The sequence below is a fragment of the Diceros bicornis genome, chromosome 12 (assembly GCF_020826845.1).
Source record: "Diceros bicornis minor isolate mBicDic1 chromosome 12, mDicBic1.mat.cur, whole genome shotgun sequence".
NCBI classification, from domain to species: domain Eukaryota; kingdom Metazoa; phylum Chordata; class Mammalia; order Perissodactyla; family Rhinocerotidae; genus Diceros; species Diceros bicornis.
In genome coordinates, this window is record NC_080751.1 from 45553568 (window position 1) to 45578840 (window position 25273).

Genomic DNA, 25273 nt, shown 5'->3' on the forward strand with positions numbered 1-25273 from the left:
GCAGTATACATGGCAAGAGCATGAATCTGGTGCCAGAAACCCTAGGTTTGTGTCCAAGCTCCACTTTTTTTTTTTTTTTTGTGAGGAAGATTAGCTCTGAGCTAACATCTGTTGCCAGTCTTCCTCTTTTATGCTTGAGGAAGATTGTCCCTGAGCTAATATCCCTGCCAGTCTTCCTCTATTTTGTATGTAGGACTCCACCACAGCATGGCTTGATGAGCGGTGTGGGTCTGCACCCGGGATCCGAACTGCGAACCCTGGGCTGCCAAAGCAGAGCGCGTGAACCTAACCACTATGCCACTGGGCCAGCCCCCAAGCTCCACTCTTAATAACTCTGTGACCTGGCCAAGTTACTGAGTCACTTAAAGGGTACTAATAACCTTCTTGATGGGTGGGTATGAGGATCAAATGAGATTATGTATGTGAACATGCTTTGTATACTATGTAGTGTTAAAACCAACTCTGAAAGATATCTTTTGCCCTTCTTACATCAGAGTTCCATTTTTGTAATAATTTAGTTTCCTTTTTTATTTAGTGGGAAGAATAACTGTGATAAATAATAAGTCATGAGTTCCTTGTGGCCAGATCCATGTTTTATATTCTGTTGTACCTAGCACAGAACTGATATTGGCACCCAATAAATATTTGTGGGATTAAAGGAGGGGCTTATGAAGATGGTGTCAATTTCCTCTCTGAATAAAGCATAAAAGAAGGTGACTATTGCCGAGTAACCACTTGCAGCAGAGAAATACAATATAATCAGTTATCACTGTTTGTTTTCTTTCATGTAAAATTTAAAAGCCCATAAACCATTAATATGGTATGGTTAAGTAATGTGCTGCCTCTTCAACATATATCTGAATTTAGATTGCCAGGTTGGCGAGCCAATTATGGTTTCTTTTTCTCATTTCCAGTAAAATGTTTATGGATTTTGTTTATTAATAGAGAGAGGAGTCTTCCTGTCTTATAAGATTAGAAGGATAACTCTTCTTATAGAAACAGAATGTCAGTGGCCAGTGCACTGAAGAAGTATATTTAAAGAGCTATAAAGAGCTTTGCTAATAATTCTTGTATAACTTATGGCATTATATTTTTCCACACTTCAGTTTTTCCTGTTGTGGAAAGATAATAACACACCATTTATTTTGTAGTTATTAAGTCAGAAAATGTATAAAAAACAGTTATCGGGGCCGGCCCGGTGGCGCAAGTGGTTAAGTGCGCGCGCTCCGCTGCGGCGGCCCAGGGTTCGCTGGTTCGGATCCCGGGCGCGCACCAACGCACCGCTTGGCAAGCCATGCTGTGGCGGCATCCCATATGAAGTGGAGGAAGATGGGCATGGATGTTAGCCCAGGGCCAGTCTTCCTCAGCAAAAAGAGGAGGATTGGCAGATCTTAGCTCAGGGCTGATCTTCCTCACAAAACAAAAACAAAAACAAAACAGTTATCTATTTAAATCCTTGAGGGTTTTACAAAGAAAAGGAAATTGACAGTGATAAATCTCAGATTATTACATTTTTTCATTCAAAATAGTTTTATAATCTATATTTTTCCTTTTTTGCATCTATCAGATTGATTCTTTTTATATACCCAGGTGCTATACTTGTATTTTTACCGGGACTAGCAGAAATCAAAATGCTTTATGAACAGCTACAGTCTAATTCTCTTTTCAACAACAGACGTAGTAATCGGTAAGTTAACTGCTTTCTATATTCTTAATCATCTATTGCAGTTATATGCGAAAATGAATAAGCAGAAATGTCTCTTTGACAGTCATCACCCTCTTTAAACCCTGATATCACTCCTCAAGAATATGTTTGTTTATGCCAGCTGGAGGTAGACAAACCTATTTGTTCTAGGAAATCAATCATTCCTATTCCATTAAATAAAAATATTTCTCTTCGCTTAGTGTAGTGACTCAGCAAAATTGCATGTAACTTCCATTGCCAAATGGGAGGATGGGAGAAGCCAGTGTTAGTAACAACAAGGAAATAATAATAATAATAATAATAATTTTCAGCAGTTTCTATTTTGGTAGCAAGACACACTGAGTGTGTCTTCATATCTAAGGGAACAACTACTTGACAGAGGAACTCTCCCTAGAAATATAAGAATAAATTTTCTTAGCATATGTTACTGTCTCTGTCTCTCTTTCTCTGGATTTAGAGGTAGTGAAAAAATGACTCTTTGCTGGTTAGTGTCCTCTAAGCTTGTTGCTTGTGGAACATCAACTATTTAGGCCTCTTGATTATGTACTACTGAATTACACTCCAGTTTTTCCCAAGTTGATGCAAGGTTTTTAGTTCATAGAACTGAGTAGATATTTTTTAAGGATCAGAAGGAACTTTCCCATTTAAAAGAGCTGGACCCTGAGGACCAGGGTTGTGGAGAAGCTGCTCGTATGTGGAGTCATATTGTTAGTGTTAATAGAAATTCGCCCACTATGATTCAGTTTCAATGTTTTGTGCTAGAACATTAAATGTGCTTTTATTTCCCTTCAGATGTGTTGTTCACCCACTTCATTCATCTTTGTCCAGTGAGGAGCAGCAGGCTGTGTTTGTAAAACCTCCTGTAGGTGTAACTAAGATTATAATTTCCACCAACATTGCTGAGACATCTATAACCATTGATGATGTTGTCTATGTCATCGATTCTGGGAAAATGAAAGAAAAGAGGTATTTTCTTTTGACAGTATAAGAGAGGGGCTAAAGATGCCCTGTTTAGAGTGACACAGCTGTTGGTAGCTGATGCTATTAAGCTACATGGATTACTGTTTGAAAAAATACTTTATGAAAATTGTGTGTGGATATATGAGTGATTCTACAGCCAAGACCATAACCTTCAAGTCAAACATAGGTGGAAAGTTTTGGAAGTAATTAATTATTTTTCCTCTCTCTTTTTCATGTGCTTTACATATGCTTGAATGAAAAAGTTGGTATGGGAGCTGATGGATATGTTAATTAGTTTGATTGTGGTAATCATTTCACAATGTATACATATATCAAAACATCACAATGTACACCTTAAATATATAATTTTTACTTGTCAAAAATAAATAAAAATGAAAAATAATTTTAAAAAAGAGTTCAATAAACAAACTGTATGTAGTAACATTTGATGCCATTTAAATCAGCACCACAGGCTCCCACCGGGGACTCAACTATCCCAGAACACACAGGACACTGTGTCCTTCATGGAAGTGAGGTGGTTCGTTTATTCTGCTCACGCTAAGTAGAGTCTTGGTCATGTTTTTATAAAATAACTCTATTTTACATTTTCTTTTTCTTTATAGGTATGATGCCAGCAAAGGGATGGAAAGTCTAGAGGATACTTTTGTCTCTCAAGCCAATGCTCTGCAAAGAAAAGGTCGAGCAGGCCGTGTTGCATCTGGGGTCTGCTTCCATTTATTCACTAGCCACCACTTCAATCACCAGCTTTTAAAACAGCAGCTACCAGAAATACAAAGAGTGCCATTGGAACAGTTATGTCTAAGGTACAACTTGACCTTTGTGTTCTGCTTCCAAAAGGTCTAAATGTTTCTCACCCTAAGTTCCATGTTTTCTTTTTCTTAGTAAAAAACATTTTGCCAAGAGTGGACATGGATGAACTCATTCATTTGCAAAGAAAGAGCCCTTCAGAGTTGCCTTTACCATTCCTTTTAACTTTTTGCACATAAAGATCTCTTACATTGCAGAGGATGGCCCTAAAATAGAGCTTAAGAATACATTCGTAAGTTAGGACAGTGATCTAACTTATAAAGAAATTTCTGCTGGGGACAACACCAATATTAAATCATCCCAGGGAAAAATCTCCTGCCTCATTATCAGTTAGAGCAAAGTGAACAAGAACAACTTGAAAACACCGTTATTTACCTGATGAACAAACAAGAACAAATATCGTAAAATAGGAATTAATGAACAAATGATCAAACTCAATGTTATTGAAGCCGGGGAACCTTTGGTTCAACCTTTCTGAAAATGTGCTTGGCATTATATAAGAACTCTAAAACCATTCATGCCCTTTGACCCAGTGATTACTTTGAGGGAGTATGCCCATAAATGATAACCCCAAGGAAAAAAGTTACTTGAACAAAGATGGTAGAGCTCTTCTTTTATCCAGCAGGTATATTTTGAGAGCCTTCCATTTGCCAGGGCTGGGCTAAGCAGTAGGGATACTGTAGGATACAAAACACAGTACCTGCTTTCAAGTGTCCATAATCAGATTAGGTCTTGAGAAATTGGGTAAGCAGGTGCCTTCAATTAATGTAGTAACAGTGCAAATGAAGAGGAGTGAAGGGATCTGAGTGAGCTTTGGAAGTTGATTGACCCATGAGAGAGGATGAGAGAAGGGGAAAATGTAATATATGTAGCACATATGATTAAAAACGACTCAGGGGGGCTGGCCCTGTGACTTAGCGGTTAAGTGCGTGCGCTCCGCTACTGGCGGCCCTGGTTTGGAACCCTGGGCGCGCACTGACACACTGCTTGTCCGGCCATGCTGAGGCGGCGTCCCACATACAGCAACTAGAAGGATGTGCAACTATGACATACAACTGTCTACTGGGGCCTTGGAGAGAAAAAGGGAAAAAAAAACGGAGGAGAATTGGCAATAGATGTTAGCTCAGGGCCGGTCTTCCTCAGCAAAAAGAGGAGGATTGGCATGGGTGTTAGCTCAGGGCTGATTTTCCTCACACACGCACATGCAAAAATGACTCAGATATACAACAGTGGGGAAATAGGTAAATTATATGGGCCAACATGGTTCATCCTTTTTTTTTTTTTTTTTTTTTCCCATTCAGAATTTAAGTGGATTACTTTCCATGCATGTCTTAAAGTGAAACATCTAAGCAGAAGAAAGCTAGGTACCAAATATGTACACATTAGTAAAAATGTAAAATTGTATGTTTATAGGTTGACAGCTTAAGAAATTATAAGTGAAATAAATAAATTTTTTTAATTGATGTCATAATAGTTTATAACATTGTGAACTTTTAGTTGTACATTATTGTCAGTCATCATATAAATGTGTCCCTTCACCCCTTGTGCTCCCCCCGCCCGGTCCCCTTCCTCTTGGTAACCACCAGACTGTTCTGTCTGTCCATATGTTAATTTATCTTCCACATATGAGTGAAATCATGTGGTGTTTGTCTTTCTCTGTCTGGCTTTAAATAAATTTTATATATTTAGACTTTTCTCTTCTGAAAATTGCTTAAATTTATAATTTAAAACAGAAGCTTTTCAAGAGCTGTCACAGGCCGGGCACGATGCAGATTAATTTTATAAACAATTACTGTGCAATTTCAGATGTGGGAAGGAGAGTAAGTGGATCATTTGAATTTTATTTCATAATTTGAACCCATTATTGTAGAAAGCATTTTCAAAGTTTATAGAGCTTCATTCTGAATCTCAGTGAGTTTTGGAATCTGAAAAGTGTTTCTGCAATTTATTGCTAGGAGAACTAGAAGACATGAGAGATTTTTAAAAATTTATTTAAACTAGTATTGTCTGGTTTATAAAAGCATATATCTGGGAAATTATAAATTATTTTCATTCAAGAAAAGTTTACTCCTTTGTGTCATCCTATCAGAAATAAGATTGACAAATTATTATTATTATTTTCTTTTCAGAATTAAAATTTTGGAGATGTTTAGCACTCATAATCTCCAGTCTGTGTTCTCGCGGCTCATTGAACCACCACACACTGATTCTCTCCGTGCCTCAAAAATACGATTACGAGACTTGGGAGCGTTAACTCCAGATGAAAAACTGACCCCTCTAGGGTATCACTTGGCCTCTCTGCCTGTGGATGTGAGAATCGGCAAACTGATGCTGTTTGGGTCTATCTTCCGCTGTTTGGATCCTGCTCTCACCATTGCTGCCAGTTTGGCTTTTAAGTCTCCTTTTGTAAGTAAACAACAGTTGTCTAAACTGGAGTCCGTAGGTGTCTAAGGGGACCATGGGGGCTTCAGGAGTATGTGAACCCCCTAAAAATTTTCTTGTGAGTATGTTGTATGTGAATTTTTCAGGGCATAATGTCTGTCAATTTTATCTGATCCTCAAAGAAATCCAAGCCACAAAGATTAAGAACCAGAGAGCTAGGGTGGCCCGTGGCGCAAGCGGTTAAGTGCGCATGCTCCACTTTGGCTGCGGCCCAGAGTTTGCAGGTTCGGATCCTGGATGCGCACCGATGCACCGCTTGTCAAGCCGTGCTGTGGCGGCGTCCCATATAAAGTAGAGGAAGATGGGCACGGATGTCAGCCCAAGGCCAATCTTCCTCGGCAAAAAAGGGGAGGATTGGCAACAGGTGTTAGCTCAGGGCTGATCTTCCTCAAAAAAAAAAAAAACAACACAAAAACTAGAGAGCCAACTTATTAAAACAATCTGAATGCGCTTATTGTATTTGCTATACTTGGTTATTATAGAAAAATCAGAACATGCAAGCCAGCAAAAGGTGCCTCTGATGATTCTAAAAGGCGGTAAATATATTGGGCCACATTTTTTTTAACAGCTTTATTGAAATATAATTCACTCATTTAAAGTGTACAAGTCGATACTTTTTAGTATCGTGCAGTCATCACCATGGTTTTTAGTATCATGCAATCATCACCATAGTCAGTTTTGGAACGTTTTTATCACCTCATAAAGAAATCCCTTAGCTATCACTCCTCTATTCCCCTCCACTTCCTCTCATCCACTCCAGTCCTAGGCAAACACCAATCTACTTTTTGTCTTCGTAGATTTGCCTCTTCTGGACATTTCATATTAATGAAATAATGTAATATATGGTCTTTTGTGACTGGCTTCTTCACTTAGCATAATGGTTTTAAGGTTCATCTATATTATAGCATGTATCAGTGCTTCATTCCTTTTATATATGTCCTTTTATATATATATATTCCTTTTATATATCCTGTATGGATATATCATGTTTGCTTTATCCATTCAGCACTTGATGGACGTTTGGGATTGTTTCTACCTTTGGCTGTAATCATTCACAAAGTAGTTTTTATGTGGACATATGTTTTCATTTGTCTTGGGTATATAGCTAGGAGTGAAATTATTGGGTTAAATGGTAACTCTGTATTTAACTTATTGAGGAACTTCCAGACTTTTTCCAGAGTAGCTGCATATTATATATTATATTCCACCAGCACTTTATCAGGGTTGCAGTTTCTCTACATCCTCACCAACACTTGTTATTATCTGACTTTTTTTTTCTAACCATCCTAGAGGGTGTGAATTTGTGGTTTTGATTTGTATTTCCCTAGTGGCTAATGATACTAAACATCTTTTCATTTGCTTATTGGCCATTTGTATATCTTCTTTCAAGAAGTGTCTATTCAGATTCTTTGCCCATTTTTAAATTGTTGTCTTTTTGTTATTGAGTTATAAGAGTTCTTTATATATTCTGGATTCAAATCCCTTATCCCTTATGATTTGCAAATATTTCCTCCCATTCTATGGGTTGCCGTTTTCACTTTCTTGATATGTCCTTTGAAACACAAATGTTTTTAATATTGATGAAGTGCACTTTATCTAGTTTTCTTTTTTTTTTTTAAAGATTTTATTTATTTATTTATTTTTCCCCCCAAAGCCCCAGTAGATAGTTGTATGTCATAGCTGCACATCCTTCTAGTTGCTGTATGTGGGGCACGGCCCCAGCATGGCTGGGGAAGCAGTGCATCGGTGCGCACCCGGGATCCGAACCCGGGCCGCCAGCAGCGGAGCGCGCGCACTTAGCCGCTAAGCCACGGGGCCGGCCCTTTATCTAGTTTTCTGTGGTTCAAGCTTTTGTTGTCATAGTTAAGAATCCATTGCCAAATCCAAAGTCATGAAGATTTACCTCTATGTTTTTTTCTAAAAGTTTTATAGTTTTAGCTCCTACGTTATGGTTATGGTCTTTGGTCCATTTTGAGTTAATTTTTGTATGTGGTGTGAGGAGGAGTCCAACCTGATTCTTTTTTTTTTTTTTTTTTTTGTAAGGAAGATTAGCCCTGAGCTAACATCCATTGCCAGTCCTCCTCTTTTTGCTGAGGAAGATTGGCCCTGGGCTAACATTGGTGCCCATCTTCCTCTACTTTATATGGGACGCCACCACAGCATGGCTTGACAAGTGGTGTATCAGTCTGCGCCCAGGATCCGAACCTGCGAACCCCGGGCCACTGAAACGGAGCGCACGAACTTAACCATTACACCACTGAGCCGGCCCCCCAACTTCATTCTTTTGCACGTGACTATCTAGTTGTCCTAGCACCATTTGTTGAAAAGACTATTCTTTCCCCGATTGAATGGTCTTGGCATCCTTGTCAAAAACAATTGACTATAGATACATGGATTTACTTCTGGACTCTTGATTCTATTCCATTGAGTCATATGTCTGTCCTTACGTGAGTACCACACTGTTTTGATTACTCTAGTTTTGTAGTAAGTTTGAAATCAGGAAATGTGAGTCTTCCAACTTTGTTATTTTGTTGAGGATTTTTACATCTGTATTCATAAGATATGTTAGTCTGTAGTTTTTCTTTTCTTGTGATGTCTTTGTCTGGTTTTGGTATCAGAATAATGCTGGCCACGTAGAATGATTTGGGAAGTGTTCCCTCCTCTTCTATTCTTTGGAAGAGTTTGTGAGGAATTCGTATTAATTCTTCTTTAAATGTTTGGTAGAATTCAGTGGTGAAGCCACCTGGGCTTTTCTTTGTGGGTAGTTTTTTAACTAATTCAGTCTCTTCACTTGTTATATGTCTATTCAGATTGTCTCTTTCTTTTTGAGTCAGTTTTTTTTGTGTGTGTGAGAAAGATCAGCCCTGAGCTAACATCCGTGCTAATCCTCCTCTTTTTGCTGAGGAAGACTGGCTCTGAGCTAACATCTATTGCCAATCCTCCTCCTTTTTTTTTCCCCAAAGCCCCAGTAGATAGTTGTATGTCATAGTTGCACATCCTTCTAGTTGCTGTATGTGGGACGCGGCCTCAGCATGGCCGGAGAAGCGGTGCGTCGGTGCACACCCAGGATCCGAACCCGGGCCACCAATAGCGGAGCGCGTGCGCTTAACCGCTAAGCCACAGGGCCAGCCCTTGAGTCAGTTTTGAAAGTTTGTATTTTTCTAGGAATTTGTCCATTTCATGTACATTGCCTAATTTAACGTACAATTGTTCATAGTATTCCTTCAAAGTCTTTTTTATTTCTGAGAGGTTGGTAGTGATGTCCTCTCTTTCATTTTTGATTCTAGTAATTTGAGCCTTCTTTCTTTTGTTTCTTGGTAAATTTAGCTAAATGTTTGTCAATTTTGTTGATCTTGTAAGAGAGTAAGCCTTTGGTTTCATTGATTTTTCCCTATTGTTTTTCTAGTCTCTGTTATATTAATTTCTGCTCTTTTTTACTTCCTTCCTTCTGTTTGCTTTAGGTTTAGTTTGCTCTTTTTCTGGTGTCTCAAGGTGGAAGGTTAGGTTATTGATTTGTGATCTTTCTTCTTTAAAATAGACATTTACAGCTATAAATTTTCATCTAAGAACTGCTTTAGCTGCATCTCATAAATTTTGGTATGTTGTGTCGTCTTTTTCATTCATCTCAAGTATTTTCTGATTTCCATTTTTATTCCTTCTGTGACCCATTGGTTATTTGGCATGTGTTGTTTAATTTCCACATATCTGTGAGTTTCCCAATTTTTTTCTATTATTGATTTCTAATTTCATTCCATTGTGTTCAGAAAACGTACTTTGTATTATTTTAGTCCTTTAAAACTTATTAACCTTTGTTTTACTGCCAAGCATATGGTCTGTCCTAGAGAGTATTCCATGGGGACTTGAGGAGAATGGATATTCGACTGTTGTTGGGTAGAGTGTCACTGCCTTTATTTTTACCCTGGCTTATCTCTGACAGAGAGGGGAATAGGTGGACGGAATCACTTTCTTCAGTTTTAATGTTACACTTCATGGAATTGTTAACTCACAGATCTGCAAAAAGATCTAAGTTCAACCCCCTCATTTAACAACAAATGACAAAACCAAGAACCAGAATAGGTGATGTAGCTTGCTCGGGGACATACAGTCAATATTGTGTGAACAAGACCTCCACTGCCTGTTTCTCAAATCATCTAAGTAAACCTCTCACTGTTTTCTTTTATTGGAATGCAGAAGAGTTCATTAGAAATATTGATGTCATCCTTAGCCAAAACTCAACACCTGTCCTTTGCTGGGCTCTGTAAACATATTAATCTCCCAAGTGTAATCCTTTTCCCACTGGCCTTCCTAAAAAGGAAGGAATTTTATTTTCAAGTAGAAAATAAAATTTTAGCTCTTCCTCAGCGCTGGCCCCGGGGGCGGCCGCCATCTCCACTTGGAGTCATGGCTGCCCTCAGACCCCTCGTGAAGCCCAAGATCGTCAAAAAAGAGGACCAAGAAGTTCATTCGGCACCAATCAGACCGATATGTCAAAATTAAGCATAACTGGCGGAAACCTAGAGGCATTGACAATAGGGTGCGCAGAAGATTCAAGGGCCAGATCTTGATGCCCAACATTGGTTATAGGAGCAACAAGAAAACAAAGCACTTGCTGCCCAGTGGCTTCCGGAAGTTCCTAGTCCATAACGTCAAGGAGCTTGAAGTGCTGCTGATGTGCAACAAATCTTACTGTGCTGCGATTGCTCACAACGTCTCCTCCAAGAACCCCAAAGCCATTGTGGAAAGAGCAGCCCAGCTGGCCATCAGAGTCACCAATCCCAATGCCAGGCTGCGCAGCGAAGAAAATGAATAGACAGCTCGTGTGCACATTGTATTTATGTATAAAACCATAAAACTGCAAAAAAAATAAATAAAATTTTGTTGTTGTGTTAGCTATAGAGGTGTTCAAATATACAAAAATTAGAGAGAAGCACTATAGTTGGTTTAAAATAATTTTCAGTGGTGTTACAGCTAGGGCCTTGGTTTAGCTTGCTATGAGAAGCTCCTGCAGCTCATGCTGGTCTCTTTAGTACGTGTGTGTTTTGGGCTGGGAGGAAGCAGTGAAAATTAAGTTCTCAGCTAATTTTACAAATTTGTAGGGAAAAGAAGGACCTGTAGACATTATAAAAAATAGGAAGGAAAACATCAGTTATGGGTATAGGAGTAGGGGAGACTGACGTATAAAAGATGAGTAAGAATCTGTAAAATAAACATACCACAGAGTTAACAAAATTTTAGATTTTAGAGCTAGCTTTTAGAATGAGTGGTTCTTTGATGACATCTTGTCACTAGGAACTAAAAGATCCAGTAGAGCTTATTTTGGGTGGGCAGACAAACTGACATGGACAAATAAGATTGTTAGCTTGCCAGTTACCACCATAATTGCCTTTAATCAGCCCCCACCCAGGACTCTTTGTTCCACACAAAACACTTCCCAAGGGACCTGGCGTCAGCCATAGATAGGAAAGTGCCATTTGAAACCTCAGATAAAATGTGTCCTTCAAACTTGGTTTTCTTCATTTAGGTGTCTCCCTGGGATAAAAAAGAGGAAGCTAACCAGAAAAAGCTAGAATTTGCATTTGCAAACAGTGATTATCTGGCCCTTCTACGAGCATATAAGGTAAGTATAAAACCTAATAGCTGAGGTTCATTAGCAGAGTGGGCTCTAAAGACTGAGTAAGTTCATTTTGATTTTCTCCAAAATTTAGGGGTGGCAGCTAAGTATGAAAGAAGGTATGCGTGCAAGTTATAATTACTGCAGACAAAACTTCTTGTCAGGAAGAGTTCTTCAGGTGAGTCACTTCTGTGGCAATTTGTTGTCATTCATTTTCTATTGTAGTAGTACACCAGAGAGTGTTGCAACTGTATCTTGCTTGTCTTGCTTTGACATTGAAAATGTTATTTCTGAAATATGCTTTGCTTAACCAGCTGTGTAAAACAGACTCCTGAACTATGACATGAGGTCTTCTGTGCTGAACCTTTCAGCTGACCTGTTTTCCCTGTCTTCAGTGAATTTGTGTTTACTGATATAGAGGATAGGGGAATATAGGCACTCTGAAGATTATTGCTCACTGGAAGTCAGTTTTTTCAGTAATTTTACTAGGCATTCTTACCCTGGATCCATAAACCCCTGAAATTGTATGTGAAATCATATGCATATACATATGTGCATTATTCTGGAGAAAGGGATCATAGCTTTCATCAGATTCTCAAAGCAATCTATGACCACCCCCAAACCCCTTACCCTCTCCCCAAAACCAAAGAATGACTACTGAACCAGATTTTCTTTGTTAATTTTTCCTATGTCCATCAGAGGCTACTATGTCAATAATGAGTACACAAGAAAGAGGAAGGTTTATTATCTTCTGAGTAATAATAGACAGGGCTCTGTCCTCTGTTCTAACAGTGTTTTAGGCCCCCTTCCAAAGTTGTATGAGAAGCCAGAATAATGATGGTGCACATCTTCATAAAGTATCTGTGTTACTCAAAGATTTTGAGGCTAGGGAGGAGGGAGGACTTTATCTTCAGATGTTGTTACTGCACAAAAATGGGATTCTCCTACCTGATGTGCATAAACAAGCCAATTTATTATGACATCAGCTTTTGGGAAAAGAGATCAGCTTTATTCTGCAAGGTTGATCTGCAGGGAGACAGGGAGCGTGTGCCCCCAGATCTTGTCTCCCTGATTCAGGATTTAGGGCAAAATTTAAGAGGTTAGGGAAAACAGGCTGGCATGTAGAAATGCTGGTGGGACAGGTTTTGATTGGTGGGTTTCAAGCATTTATGGTAAGGTTCTAAACATTTATGGTAAGTTTCTAAACATTTATGATGAGGTTCTAAACATTTATGGTAAGGTGGGGAAGGAATTTTAACACTGATCTTCCTGAATGACAGACCCCTTGCTTCTGATAAGAGTCCAACTTTTAAGTTCTGTTTAAGAGTCCTACTTTTAAGTTTTTGGTTCCGTAGGTGGGAGACTCTTTGGTTCTGCAGTTATTTCAAGTCAAGATTTCTTCTTCTATGCATGCTCTGGCTATGTGACATTGCAAATTTTCTGAAAGACAATTCTTAATCACGCTGTTGATAAGAGATGGGGTTGGTTAAACTGATCCTGCAGGGCCCGCAGTTACAATGTCCTGGAGTAGAACACAAAATTAATCTTCTTAGTACTTACCACTACCTGACATTTATTTATCACTCCATCAAAGCAGAGACTTTATCTGTTTTGTTCAACACTGTATCTCCAGTGCCTAGAACAGTGCTTAGCACACAGTTGACGTTTGGTAAAGATCATTGAATAAATGCATGAATGAATGAAGTTGGTTATTTAAAATGAAGTAGACCTCAAAGCCATGCCAGTATTTGCCCTCATTCTCCTCTGCCTTTAGGTTTACTACAGTGAGATATTTTGAGAAGACAAGGTTCTAACTTTATTCTAAGTACATCAAAAAGCAATAACTTTGAATCCTGGCTACACATTAGATTCACCTGAGGAGGTTTAAAAAAATAATAAATGAAAATGTCCAAGTTCTACCCTAGGCCAATTACATCTGTATCTTGAGGGGTAGAGCCTGGGCGTCTGTTTATTGTCATTGTTGTTGGAGTCACCAAGTGATTCTAATATGCAGGCAGAGTTGAGAACCACTGGTCTAAAGGGTATTTTGTATGTAAGGTGCAATAATAAATATTTCCTCAAATCATTAAGATTTTTAAGTGTAAAATGATATTTCTTTTAAATTAAATTTATTACTAAATTTATTTGTTCTTTTTCTTCAGGATATATATAGATTTTGCTGTGATCTATGAGTCAAACAGTTCCATCAAACAGAGTTCCCTCTTTTCACTAAACTCCAGCTTAGATTGTAGTATTATTTTTATTAAGATGTCAATTAAAACCTTGTCATGAAATAGAACTCTGGCATACTTAACTCCTAGTTATATTTTGCCATGTTATCCATGTGTACTTGAGATATTCCAAGAAAATACTTAAGTTGTCAGCAAGAGACAGGGTAGTGTTGCTTAGCTTTCAGTTCCTTTGATTGTCATTATCTCCTTCTCTATTGTCTGATATACAGCCTATATTTGAACAGAAGCCAGAAGAGAAAGAGGTTTGCGCTTTTCTTTCCCACACTTGTGCTCAGCTACAAAAAGGGGTGTCTAAATCTAAACCACTTAATAATGTCCCTATTCCTAGGAAAAGATGTGAGCCAGCAAGACCACAAGGTAAGAGAAAGAGGGAAGGTTCAGAGGTGGGTGTTCTGCATCCATTGAGAGAGAACACTAACCACTCTAGGCTCGGGTAAGGAATTAAGAGGACCTGAGCAGAAATGCAGGTAGGAGAAACGAGACAGTGTCACAGCACCTTGAGTTGGAGTTCAAAACAAAGTAAACTACATTTTTTGCCATCCTAAGAATTTCCAGGAAAATCATACCTACCCCAAATCCAAGGAACATGTTTTTTAAAATGTAATCTAAAGTTAAAGAAATGATCTCTGGGTTTTCTGGAATTTGTGAATTCCTGTGTGACTGTTTCACTCTGTTTTCCGGTTTGTATAAGTGAAAACTGCCCTTTTGGAAATGACCAGGCAAGATTGTCTTCATACCTGTTTGATGAACCCATATGAGCCTCATGACTGTCCCCTGAAGTAATGCGTTTTTGTAGTCATTCATTATTGTGAGACTCTACACTTTTTTAATATGTTGATGCCCCTGCTTAAAGATTTTTTCCACTTCTTTCAGGAAATGGCCAGCCTCAAACGACAATTCACTGAACTGTTGTCAGATATAGGCTTTGTAAAGGAGGGACTGAGAACAAGGGACATTGAGAAAAGGGCCCAAGGAGGAGACGGTATCTTGGACGCCACAGGAGAAGAGGTAAAGAACGAATGTGTGGTTAGTTCTTATTTCTCTTTAATTAGCACATGAATAGTATATTAACTCGGGAACACTTGTAGACCTTCTTCACTTAAGCCCTATGAGCAGTGGGTGAGTGGCAATCTTAATTTTCTTCTTTCCACAAATAAGTGTCAGCTAACACTCATACAAACAGAAGGGTTTTTCTGTTAATTGTTGTTATTGTTTTTGTTTTTCAAATTTCACACTTCTGGACATTCTTGATACGTCCGTAAGAGGTAGAATAGACTTTCCAATAATGTCTTTTGAAATAAGACCAGTCTTTTCCACCCAAGGATAATTTTTCGTATAACTACGGGAAGAACACTTCTTCGGGATGAATCTGATGCCACTCTGTTCTAAGTGCAGTTAGTACTTTCTGGAGATTGTGAACATCGTATGAACCAGAATCGTTCTCTCCACTGATCCTTAGGAACACTGGCTTTGTAACTGCTTTGCAGAGATCTACAAAGAGTTATTGTGGGCTTCTTAGAGTGGGTCCTATGTGAATTTGGTCCAGTAGATTTATTTTTTTACTTAGAAATAATTTTTCCAGCAAAGGGATAGAAAATAGATGCTTTTGTTTTAAGATAGAAATCAAATGAAATATAATGGTAAATTCCAGGGCACAGACAGAAGTAGCCACGTTACGTAAGATTAATGCTGTATTTCTCTCATAGGCAAACTCCAATGCTGAGAACCCCAAGCTGATATCAGCGATGCTGTGTGCTGCTCTGTATCCAAATGTAGTGCAGGTAACAAAACGTTTTTCCTGGGTCCTCTGGCTTCTTGTTTGGTTTACAGGGATATAAGTTAAGATAGGCACATTAATCATCTTAAAGAGACACACACACACACCCTTTTAAATTTAGTATACATTTCCAATCTTTCAGTTCCCCAAATCTGTTTAGATACATCATTCACGAACACATTTATTGTATAAAATGAAGGACCTCTTTAATCCTTCTGGCATATTATGACATTCTGGAAATTAAAATGGACATAAATGTCACTCTGTCAGTCAATCCATGCATAACTAACCTGCTGTGTTAGAAGAAAGTTGATTCCTCTACAGTTTCCCTTCTGCCCCCTATTCCGGACTGAAATTAGATAAGAACTAAATCAAACAAGTCGGTGCTTTGCCATGGGGCTCTCTGTGGCCCCCTGCTTCTGGAAACCCTACCTGAATGTACCGTTGGACTTTTACCTGAGTTTTGATTATCCAGTCCTTGTCAAACTTAGAAAGAATTTGAATTTCTCAGAGTACTGAATCATCTGTCACTCAACTTTTTGTTAAATGCTCAGTTGGCATCTGCAGCTTAATTTATGGCTCATTTTCTGCTTAGTGCTTGCATGCTTTCACACCATTTGAAATTTACTTTAAAAAATCATGTGGAGCAAAACTATGGAGATAGTAAAAAAAAATCAGGGGTTCTGGGGGACGAATAGGCACAGCACAAAACATTTTGAGGGCAGTGAAAATACTCTATATGATACTATGTATGGATACATGTCATTACACATTTGCCCAAACCCATAGAACGTTCCACACCAAAAGTGGACCATAATGTAAACTATGGACTTTGGGTGAGTATGATATGACAAAATTTTTTTAAATTATAATACTGGTGCTGTCATAAGCCCCCCAAAATGAACATCCTCAGTCTTGGTGGGAATATAAATTGATATACCCTTTCTAGATAGCAGTTTAATTTCTAAGGATTTATTCTTAGAAAATAATTCTATCTGTGCATAAAGATACAGCTAGGAGAATGTTCATTCTAGCACTGTTTATATTTACAAACAATCTAAAATTCCATAATAGGGAATTAATTGGTTAAATTATTACAGATCCTTACAACAAGGTACTATATAGCCATTGAGAATTATGTTTTAGCAAAATATTTGACAACATGGAAAAATGTTCTCAATATATTAAGCTAAAAAAGTAGATTATAGAAAACGATCCTATATTAGTTTTAATACATATGTATATTTTTATTTATATTATGTGTTTATGGTTTTCTCTATTTCTATATATAAACAAATCTAGCAGAGAAAACCAAAATGATGTTTATAAAATATTATTGCTAGTTATTTCTTAATCGTGTGATTACAGGAGACCTTTATTTTCTTCTTTTTTCCTAATATGTTATTTTCTACAGTAAACATAGATTATTTTTGCAAAATATATATTTATAATTCATATGTATGTGTATGTGCACCTAAGTTTTTTTTAATGAAATACTCTGTTTATTCATATAATTTTTTTTCACTATTTTGAAAGAAATTCATTTGGAAGTGTGGGATTGGGATTGGCATTGATGGTCAGCAGATTCCTGGTCCAGTGTTGCTAGCTGGATCTCTTCACCTGATAATCAGTGCAGACCTGAAATAGCAACATATTTTCTCCCCCACGTGGCTGATGTGTGGTATACTCACCAAGAGCTACTGCACCTACATCCACACTTCTTGATAGTTAAAAGAAAAGAAAAGAAAAGAAAAAAATGTGTGCTTACACTGCTTTCAAAAGAAAACCGAGAGGGAAGAAACAGCAAAGGCATTCAAACGAGACTGGTTTTGTGCCAAGGGATACTTCCCACAATGGAAATGTATGTTTTATATATCTATTTTTACAAATACCTGTTGTTTAGGTGAAAAGCCCAGAAGGGAAATTTCAGAAGACCAGTACTGGAGCTGTCAGAATGCAGCCAAAATCGGATGAGTTGAAGTTTGTCACCAAGAATGATGGATACGTACACATTCATCCTTCGTCAGTGAACTATCAGGTCAGAATGGCAGGGTCTACTTATATAAGTACATATGGCAGGTCCTGGGGTGAGAAACACAGTGCCTTAAATTCAGCCAAACCTTGTTCTATCACTTGTTGTCCCCAGCAGCACCACTGACTTGGGGAAGGTTGAATAAGCATAAACAGACTGGAAATTGGACTATTTCTAGAAAGACTATTTGTATTTCAAGAAAACTCTGGACACAAAAAAATGCTCAAGCCTGCTTTCAGATGTAAAATTGTTTCTTTGCAATAGTGATTTAAGAAGTCATGATGTAATTGCATCACTGAATGGGGAATGACCTATACTTGCTGATCCCACTTCCTCAGCTCTCATTCCTCCTTCAGCCTACTGCTGTGAGGCTTCTGCCCCCACCACTCCGCTAAACTCGTCAAAAGTAACCTCCTAGTTGTCAAACCCAGTGAACATCCCTGGTCTTCATCATACTTGACTCTCACCTAGTATTTGACATTGCAGACCTCCCTTCCTCTTGAAACTACCTTTGATATTTTTTTGCTTCTGAACCATCACTTTCTTCTCTCTCTCTGCTCATCTCCCTCTATCTCCGTTACTAGCTTCTCTTCCTTTGTCCTGAGATAGTTGCTCTGTCCTTAGTCCTTATTTGCTCATAGTGTACATAGTCTTCCTGAACCACCGGAGCACAACATCATGCTCTGGCAGTTTCCAACTGCCACCTACATGCTGACACAGACCCCCAAATTCTCTCCAGGCCTGGGGTTTTTTCCTGAGCTCTCCTGCTGGAAATCATCAACTGGATGTCTTCCAGTCACCTCAAACTCAAAGGCTGAAAAATCAAGTTTGTTATTCCCCAATTCACTCTTCTTTCTGTGTTCCCAGTCTTAGTGAATGGCACCATCCAAATCGGAACCCTGGAGACACGTAGAACCTGCTTCTTTGCTCCTTGCTCCAATCCAAAATGTCACCAGGTCCCAGCAGGTCTACCTTTTTGACATCTCAGATTTGCCTACTCCTCTTATCCCCACTGCCACTTCCTCAGTTCAAACCCCAAACATCTCTCTCTTACCTGAAGTTCTATAATTTACTTCTGGTGCTTTTCCTCTCCACCAGAAGTACTACTGCTGTCAGAATTATCTTTATAAGACATCACATGACCCTTCATATCTGGCCCTTCTTATACCATGTCCCCCAAAACCTCCTCCCTTTGTCGTTCTGTATGTTCCAGCAATACGAGACTACCGACAGTGTTCCCAAACGCCGTGACATAGGACGCACTATTCTCTGTGCCTGGAACGACATTCTCGTTCCCTAGCAGGCTCCTACTTATCCTTCGAGCTTCCATTAAACATCACTTCCCCAGTGTCCCTCTCCCTCTAAGTTGCTCTTTACTTCTGTTCCACCATCATATAGTGAGCATTTGTCCACTGTTGGGCTCATCACCTTATTTTATGGTTTATGGTACGTCTCCTTTATGGAATTGTGAAATTCCTAAAGACAGGAATTGAATTTTATTCATTTTTACATTCTAGATGTGTAGCATGGTGCCTAGCTGAGAACAAATGCTCAATAAAGCTTTTAGGAGAGATGAAGGAGAAAAAGAGGAAAGAAGAATGGAGGAAGAGAGTTGTGGTTTTTTTTTTTTTGGTGTGAGGAAGATCAGCCCTGAGCTAACATCCATGCTAATCCTCCTCTTTTTGCTCAGGAAGACCGGCCCTGAGCTAACATCTATTACCAATCCTCCTCCCCTTTTTTTCCCCAAATCCCCAGTAGATAGCTGTATGTCATAGTTGTACATCCTTCTAGTTGCTGTACGTGGGACGCGGCCTCAGCGTGGCCGGACAAGCAGTGCATTGGTGCATGCCTGGGATCCAAACCTGGGCCACCAGTAGCGGAGCACGCTCACTTAACCGCTAAGCCACGGGGCTGGCCCAAGGAAGAGAATTTGAAGTGTTAGGGCTGGTCAGCCCCCTGGAACTACTGAGTGAAGTGTCAACAAATCATGAAAAGGATCTCCTTAAGCTCAGAAGAGTTTGAGGACCAGGCGGTCACCTGCCCTCTCAGCTGCATGTGTACTTAGGAACCAGAGGCCTGAGTTAGCGACACTCCTCCTCTTCTGAATTTTCCATGACATTCGTGCAATGAATCCAAATCATTCATGAATCCATTCACTACCTACTAGCCCCTCCTCTGGGCCAGGCACTCTTGTAGGCCATGGAGGACAGCAGATGAGCTAGACAGACAAGGTTTCTGCCCTTAGGGAGCTTACATTCCAGTGGAGAATGGAATGTAAGAGTAAGTAAACAAATAATCTCAAGTTTGTGACACATGTTATGAGGAAAAATAAAACAGAGTAAGAGAGATTAAGAGTGGTGGGAGAGAGGCTGTTTTACGTAGAGTTGTCAGGGAAGAACTCTCAGAAGAAAACAGTTGAGCAGATCCTAACTGAAGTGAAGGGTGAGCCATGCAGATATCTAAGGAGAGATAGCTAATGAGTGCAGAGACCATGAGATGGGAGCATATTTGGTGTGTTCCAGGAAATGAAAGAAGGCAGCTGGTACAAGTGGAGTGGGATGATTAGGGGTGAGAGTGGTAGATACGTTGGGACAAGGGGTCAGGTTGCATAGGCCATGGTAAGGATTTGCAGTTTTATCCTTGGGAAATGACTGGAGTGTTTTGAGCCGTAACTGGATTTTTTTTAAAAAACATCACTGTGGCTGCTGTCGAGATGCAAAAATAGAGGCAGGGCGAGTACTTAGGCAGCCATTGCAGTGGTCTGTATGAGATAATGATGGTTTGGACAAGGTGGTAGCTGTAGAAGTGGTGAGAGTATGTCAATTCATTATGTATTTTGAGAATAGAGCTGACAGGACTTAGTGGTGACTTAGATGGAGTGAGGGAAAAAGAGCAATCAAGGATGGCTCCCAAACTGGGGGCTTGAGAAACTGGGTGAAGAGGAATTTCATTTACTGAGATGGTGAACACTGCAAGGAGGGGAAAATTACGAGTTTCTTTTGAAACAAGAAGTTTGAGGTGCTATTAGAAGTCTAAGAGGAGATGTCAAGTAGGCAGTTGCACATACAAGTCTGGAGCTCAGGAGAAAGGTACAGGCTGGAGATCATTTTGGGAGTCATTGGACAGGTGGTATCTAAATCCATGAGACTGGTGGAGTTCCCCTTAGGTTGCCGGTGACATCTCTGTCGTCATCTGAGGTTTTATGTTCCAGGTCAGACACTTTGACAGCCCCTACCTGGTGTACCACGAGAAGATCAAAACTAGTCGTGTGTTCATCCGAGACTGCAGCATGGTGTCTGTGTACCCGCTGGTCTTGTTCGGAGGAGGCCAGGTGAATGTGCAGCTTCAAAGGGGAGAGTTCATTATCTCCTTGGATGATGGTTGGATCCGTTTTGCAGCTGCTTCTCACCAGGTAAGGGATGACAGGTCTGTCCTATGAGGCTCAGGCCATGAGGGGCTTGGATAAAATGAAGTATAGAGCATTCCTTCAGGGACCAAAGACAACAGAGCTGATTAAGAGTGAATGATGTGCCTGCAATGGGACACTAAGAAAGACTGAGGCTGAAGTGAGGCCAGAGTTGAAGCCTTAGTAAGAGTTCCAGGAAGCGCACTGGGAGAGGCAGCCCAGGATGGGTTGGTGTGAAAGGTTCAGGACAGAAGCTGTGAGTGAGGTGTTGGAACTTCCTAATTATTGTACAAACAATATATGTTCGCCAAAGAAAAATCAGAAAATATAGATGAGCAGAAATAAATAAAAAGCACCCTGATTCCACCACTGCCATTAAAAGCAAAAAAAGATAATGGGTCTGAGTTCTTTTATTCTCAGGTCTCAATTATTCACTATATGGAGTCTCTGTGAAAAACATTTAGGAGGGAGTATATGTTTAAGAAATAAAAATTAGTTTTAACATTTGCATCTGTTAGAAATTTTGTGTTGCAGGAAGCAGAAACACCAACTCAAACATTAAAGGGAATTTATTGGCGTATTTAACTGTAAAGTCTAAAGCAACACAGTCCAATAGAAATATGTGAGCCACAAATGTAATTTTAATTTTTCTATTAGCCACATCAAAAAAATAAATAGGTGAAATTAATATATTTTATTTAACCTAACACATCTAATGTTTTAATTTCAAAATGTAATCAATATAAAAAATTTTTGAGATATTTTACATTCTTTTTCATACTAAGTCTTTGAAATCTGGTATGTATTTTACACTCACAGCACATCTCAATTTGAACCAGCCACATTTCATGTGGTCATGCGATTAGCCACGTGACTAGTGGCTGCCGTATTGGACAGGTCAAGAAGGCCAGGTGGGGTTGTTTTGATTCAGCATTTTGTTGTCTCTCAATGACAACAAAAGCCTGGCTGACCTTGTGGTAACAAGATGGCTGCAGTAGCTCCTGGCCTCACATCTGTGTGGCATACTGTCCAAAATGGGAGACAGAAAGCTTCTTTCCTAAAAGCTCCATCAAACCTCCTCTGCTAAACCAATTCCTATAGCCAAAGGAGTGTCATGGACTCTTAAGGCCTGGATTACCTGAGCCGTTCACTCTCGGAAGGCTCATGGCATGAGCCTGTTTGATTTAGATCAGGGTCCAGCATGGTAGCCAAACAATGGGGGAGGGGCAAAACAGATGTTGGGAAGACATCTGCAGTGCCACTACAACATCGGCATAAGCAAATGCTTTAAAAAATTTGGAGCTATTTCCCGCCTCAAGAGCACAAAATGTATTCCAAAGCTAAAGAGATTTTGTTTCTTTGTTTAATATCCACCATTTTTAATTCTCCATTTTCCTGCTTCTCTTCTTGGAGCAAATTGTAAAAGTTGACCAAGCTTTGATATGGAGAACACGACGTAAAATTCGTACTACCAGATTTAATTTTTTCTTTAAATGAGATGTGATAGAGGAAGCTTTTTTATAATGGTCCCCACTTATATTACAGAGCTGACGCTGAGTGAATGTTCCGATAGTTGCATCAAGAAATTGTAGAGGTGCTCTTAGCACTGCTTACAATGCAACTTTCATTTTAGGTGGCTGAGTTAGTAAAGGAACTTCGTTGCGAACTTGACCAGCTCCTCCAGGATAAGATAAAGAACCCAAGCATAGATCTGTGCACGTGTCCCCGAGGGTCCCGGATCATCAGCATGATTGTGAAACTTGTCACCACACAATAAAGACCAGTCTTAGGAGAGTGCTGGCTGCTCACCCGCTTCTTGCTCACCTGGGAAATAAGAGCAGCACCTCTACCTCCAACCAGAAAGCTCTCTGCTGGGGCTGGCCCTGCTGAAGGAGCCCGGGGCCTGCACTGCTGAGCCAGCTGAGGCACCACACGCCCTTAGGGGAACTTCCCAGACTGGGTATTTCTAACAAAGCACTGGGCACTCCCAGCACAATGTGGAGTGTCTGCGTGAGACAGTCTGAAAACCAGCTCGCCTGTCTTTCTCTCTGAGACTGTCCTGGAATGAATGAAATTCACTTGATAATACAAAAGTGAATGTTTAGTACAACGCTGTTTTAATCTATGTATTATTTTCCTCCTGTTTTTACTGGGGTGAGATAGGGGCATGAGGAGAAATACCAATTGTTTTTTCTGTCATAAAGGTCCAACTGAGAGAAGTCAGAACAGAGAAGGAAAAAAAAAAATCATGTGAGCAAGAAAAATTAAAATTTCATTTTAGGCTATTGGCTACTGAGTAAATGATTGAGAGAGATTTTTATTTTTACTCATTAAACCTAGAAAAACAAACTTAATGAGCTCTTATTTGTTATTAACATGAGAGCTAGTCTTATCCATAAAACCCTTATTCTTAAAATCAGAAGAATCTGGGTGTCTTCATTCTCTTTTAGGTTTTCCATTTAGGAATCTTTATACTCTCTTATGAACTCACCCAGATCTAATGGCCACATTTCACATTATCCAAAGGGGAATCTTAATGGCCCTCTCAGAGCAGAGCTGGCACAGTTGAGGTAGAAAAGGTTGCCGTGGTAGTGTCCGATTTACAGCCATAAAAATATCTTCCATGAGAACTGCTTATTTTCATCCACCACTTAGGTTAATGGGGCATTAGCATTTTGAAAAAATATGAATACATTTACATTTTCACTGGACATTTATCAGTGTGGCCAGGAAGAATCCCAAAGAACTGAGTGGAAAAAATATTCTTGTGTTTGTCTAGCCCTCAGGTAGGGAGTCACTACAGGTTTCATAGTGTAGGTAGAACCCAAACTAATCAACAAACCACCTCAGTGAAGGGTTCACTTTTCAAGGTATTGTTTTCAGGAAACTAGACTGTCTAAAATGATCATTATCAAGTGTATTTAAGCTTCAGTGCACTTGACAAGCTTAAACTCTAAGCAGTATTTTTAAAAGGCATTCGTTCGTGTCATCACTTTAAATAAAAAATGTGCATATGCATTATCACCCACAGTATTCAAGTTCTGACTTGCTATTGAAACAGGCTCACATTACAGAATTGATTAGGCTGGGACATTTAGGTGAACTGAAGGAGAAAACTGCACTAACCCTCTAAAGAAGTTTTTTAAAACCAGTTTTGACTCCTGGTGCTATAGTGGAGCTGATGCTGCCCTAGCCAGAGCCATCTGCCCAAGTGGACCTGCAGCTTTTAACACAAGTTTGCAGCAAAGCTTACAGCTGGGAGGTACAGGCATACCCCGGAGATACTGCAAGTTTGGTTCCAGACAACTGCAGTAAAGCGAATATCACAATAAAGTGAGTCACATGAATTTTTTGGTTTCCAGTGCATATAAAAACTATGTTCTCACTATACTGTAGTCTATTAGTATGCAATAGCATTATGTCTAAAAAAATGTACATACCTTAATTAAAAAATACTTTATTGCTAAAAATGCTAACCATCATCTGAGCCTTCAGTGAGTTGTAATCTCTTTGCTGGTGGAGGATCTTGTAAAAAAACGCGATATCTGTGAAGCACAGTAAGGGAAAGCGCAGTAAAATGAGGTGTGCCTGTAGGTAACAACAAGACTTTCCATTCAGAGTGCCGAGAAATTGCTCCCCTCCGGGAAGCCATTCTTGGGCTGGTTACTTGCAGCCACATACAAATGCACAAATCCTATCATTTTATAGATGTGCCAGAATGTGAAAAAGATTGGGAAGCCTTAACTGAAGGCGCTGAATAAGAAAATCCTCACCCTAAAAACTAAACTTCTTAAGCTCATCATTAAAAGTATGAAATAAGAAATGAAATAGGGTTACTCCTTTGTGATTAAAGATCAGAGTGCAGTATAGTATTTCAAGGTGAAACTGGATTTCTAGGCCCCATCAAGATGGACAGCATTTAATGTTAATTTAATGGAGAACTCTGTAAACAGTTTCTTAAATATTTGTTTTACTTTTACTGGAATCTAGCTAGGGAACGATATTAATAAAGAACTTGCTACGAAATTAAGTCTACACTACTGTTTTGTGCTATGTCTAATTGGGAAGTTCTCAGGAAATGAGAATAGCTAAACATTCTTATAGAGGTGGTCATAGCTTGACAAAGCATTAGCTTTGTCTTCTTCCTCCTTGAGTTCCATATCTGAATATTACAACTCAAACTCCCTGACAAGTAATGGACTTTGGTCTTTATCCTCCCATTCTATTATCCGAGCAGTTTAAATAATATATCAAAGCACA

At 39.3% G+C, this 25273-nt stretch overlaps 1 protein-coding gene and 1 pseudogene across 3 annotated transcripts in view; both read left to right on the forward strand.

Annotated features, from left to right (window-relative positions):
* Positions 1 to 25043, forward strand: part of DHX57 (DExH-box helicase 57) — a 57933-nt gene extending 32890 nt beyond the window's left edge. The window contains exons 14-25 of one of the 3 annotated variants that reach the window (XM_058551388.1): positions 1591 to 1687; positions 2498 to 2671; positions 3289 to 3489; positions 5623 to 5899; positions 11457 to 11552; positions 11641 to 11724; positions 14008 to 14040; positions 14672 to 14806; positions 15505 to 15579; positions 17479 to 17613; positions 20819 to 21019; positions 22647 to 25043. In XM_058551388.1, the coding sequence (XP_058407371.1) occupies positions 1591 to 1687; positions 2498 to 2671; positions 3289 to 3489; positions 5623 to 5899; positions 11457 to 11552; positions 11641 to 11724; positions 14008 to 14040; positions 14672 to 14806; positions 15505 to 15579; positions 17479 to 17613; positions 20819 to 21019; positions 22647 to 22790 (1652 nt within the window). In that variant the 3' untranslated portion in view covers positions 22791 to 25043. Of the gene's footprint in view, positions 1 to 1590; positions 1688 to 2497; positions 2672 to 3288; positions 3490 to 5622; positions 5900 to 11456; positions 11553 to 11640; positions 11725 to 14007; positions 14041 to 14126; positions 14156 to 14671; positions 14807 to 15504; positions 15580 to 17478; positions 17614 to 20818; positions 21020 to 22646 lie in introns of those variants that run through there. The other 2 variants (XM_058551389.1, XM_058551390.1) reach the window with 2 other exon arrangements.
* LOC131412034 (large ribosomal subunit protein eL32-like) lies at positions 10322 to 10773 on the forward strand (annotated as a pseudogene).
* Positions 25044 to 25273: the final 230 nt, after the last annotated feature.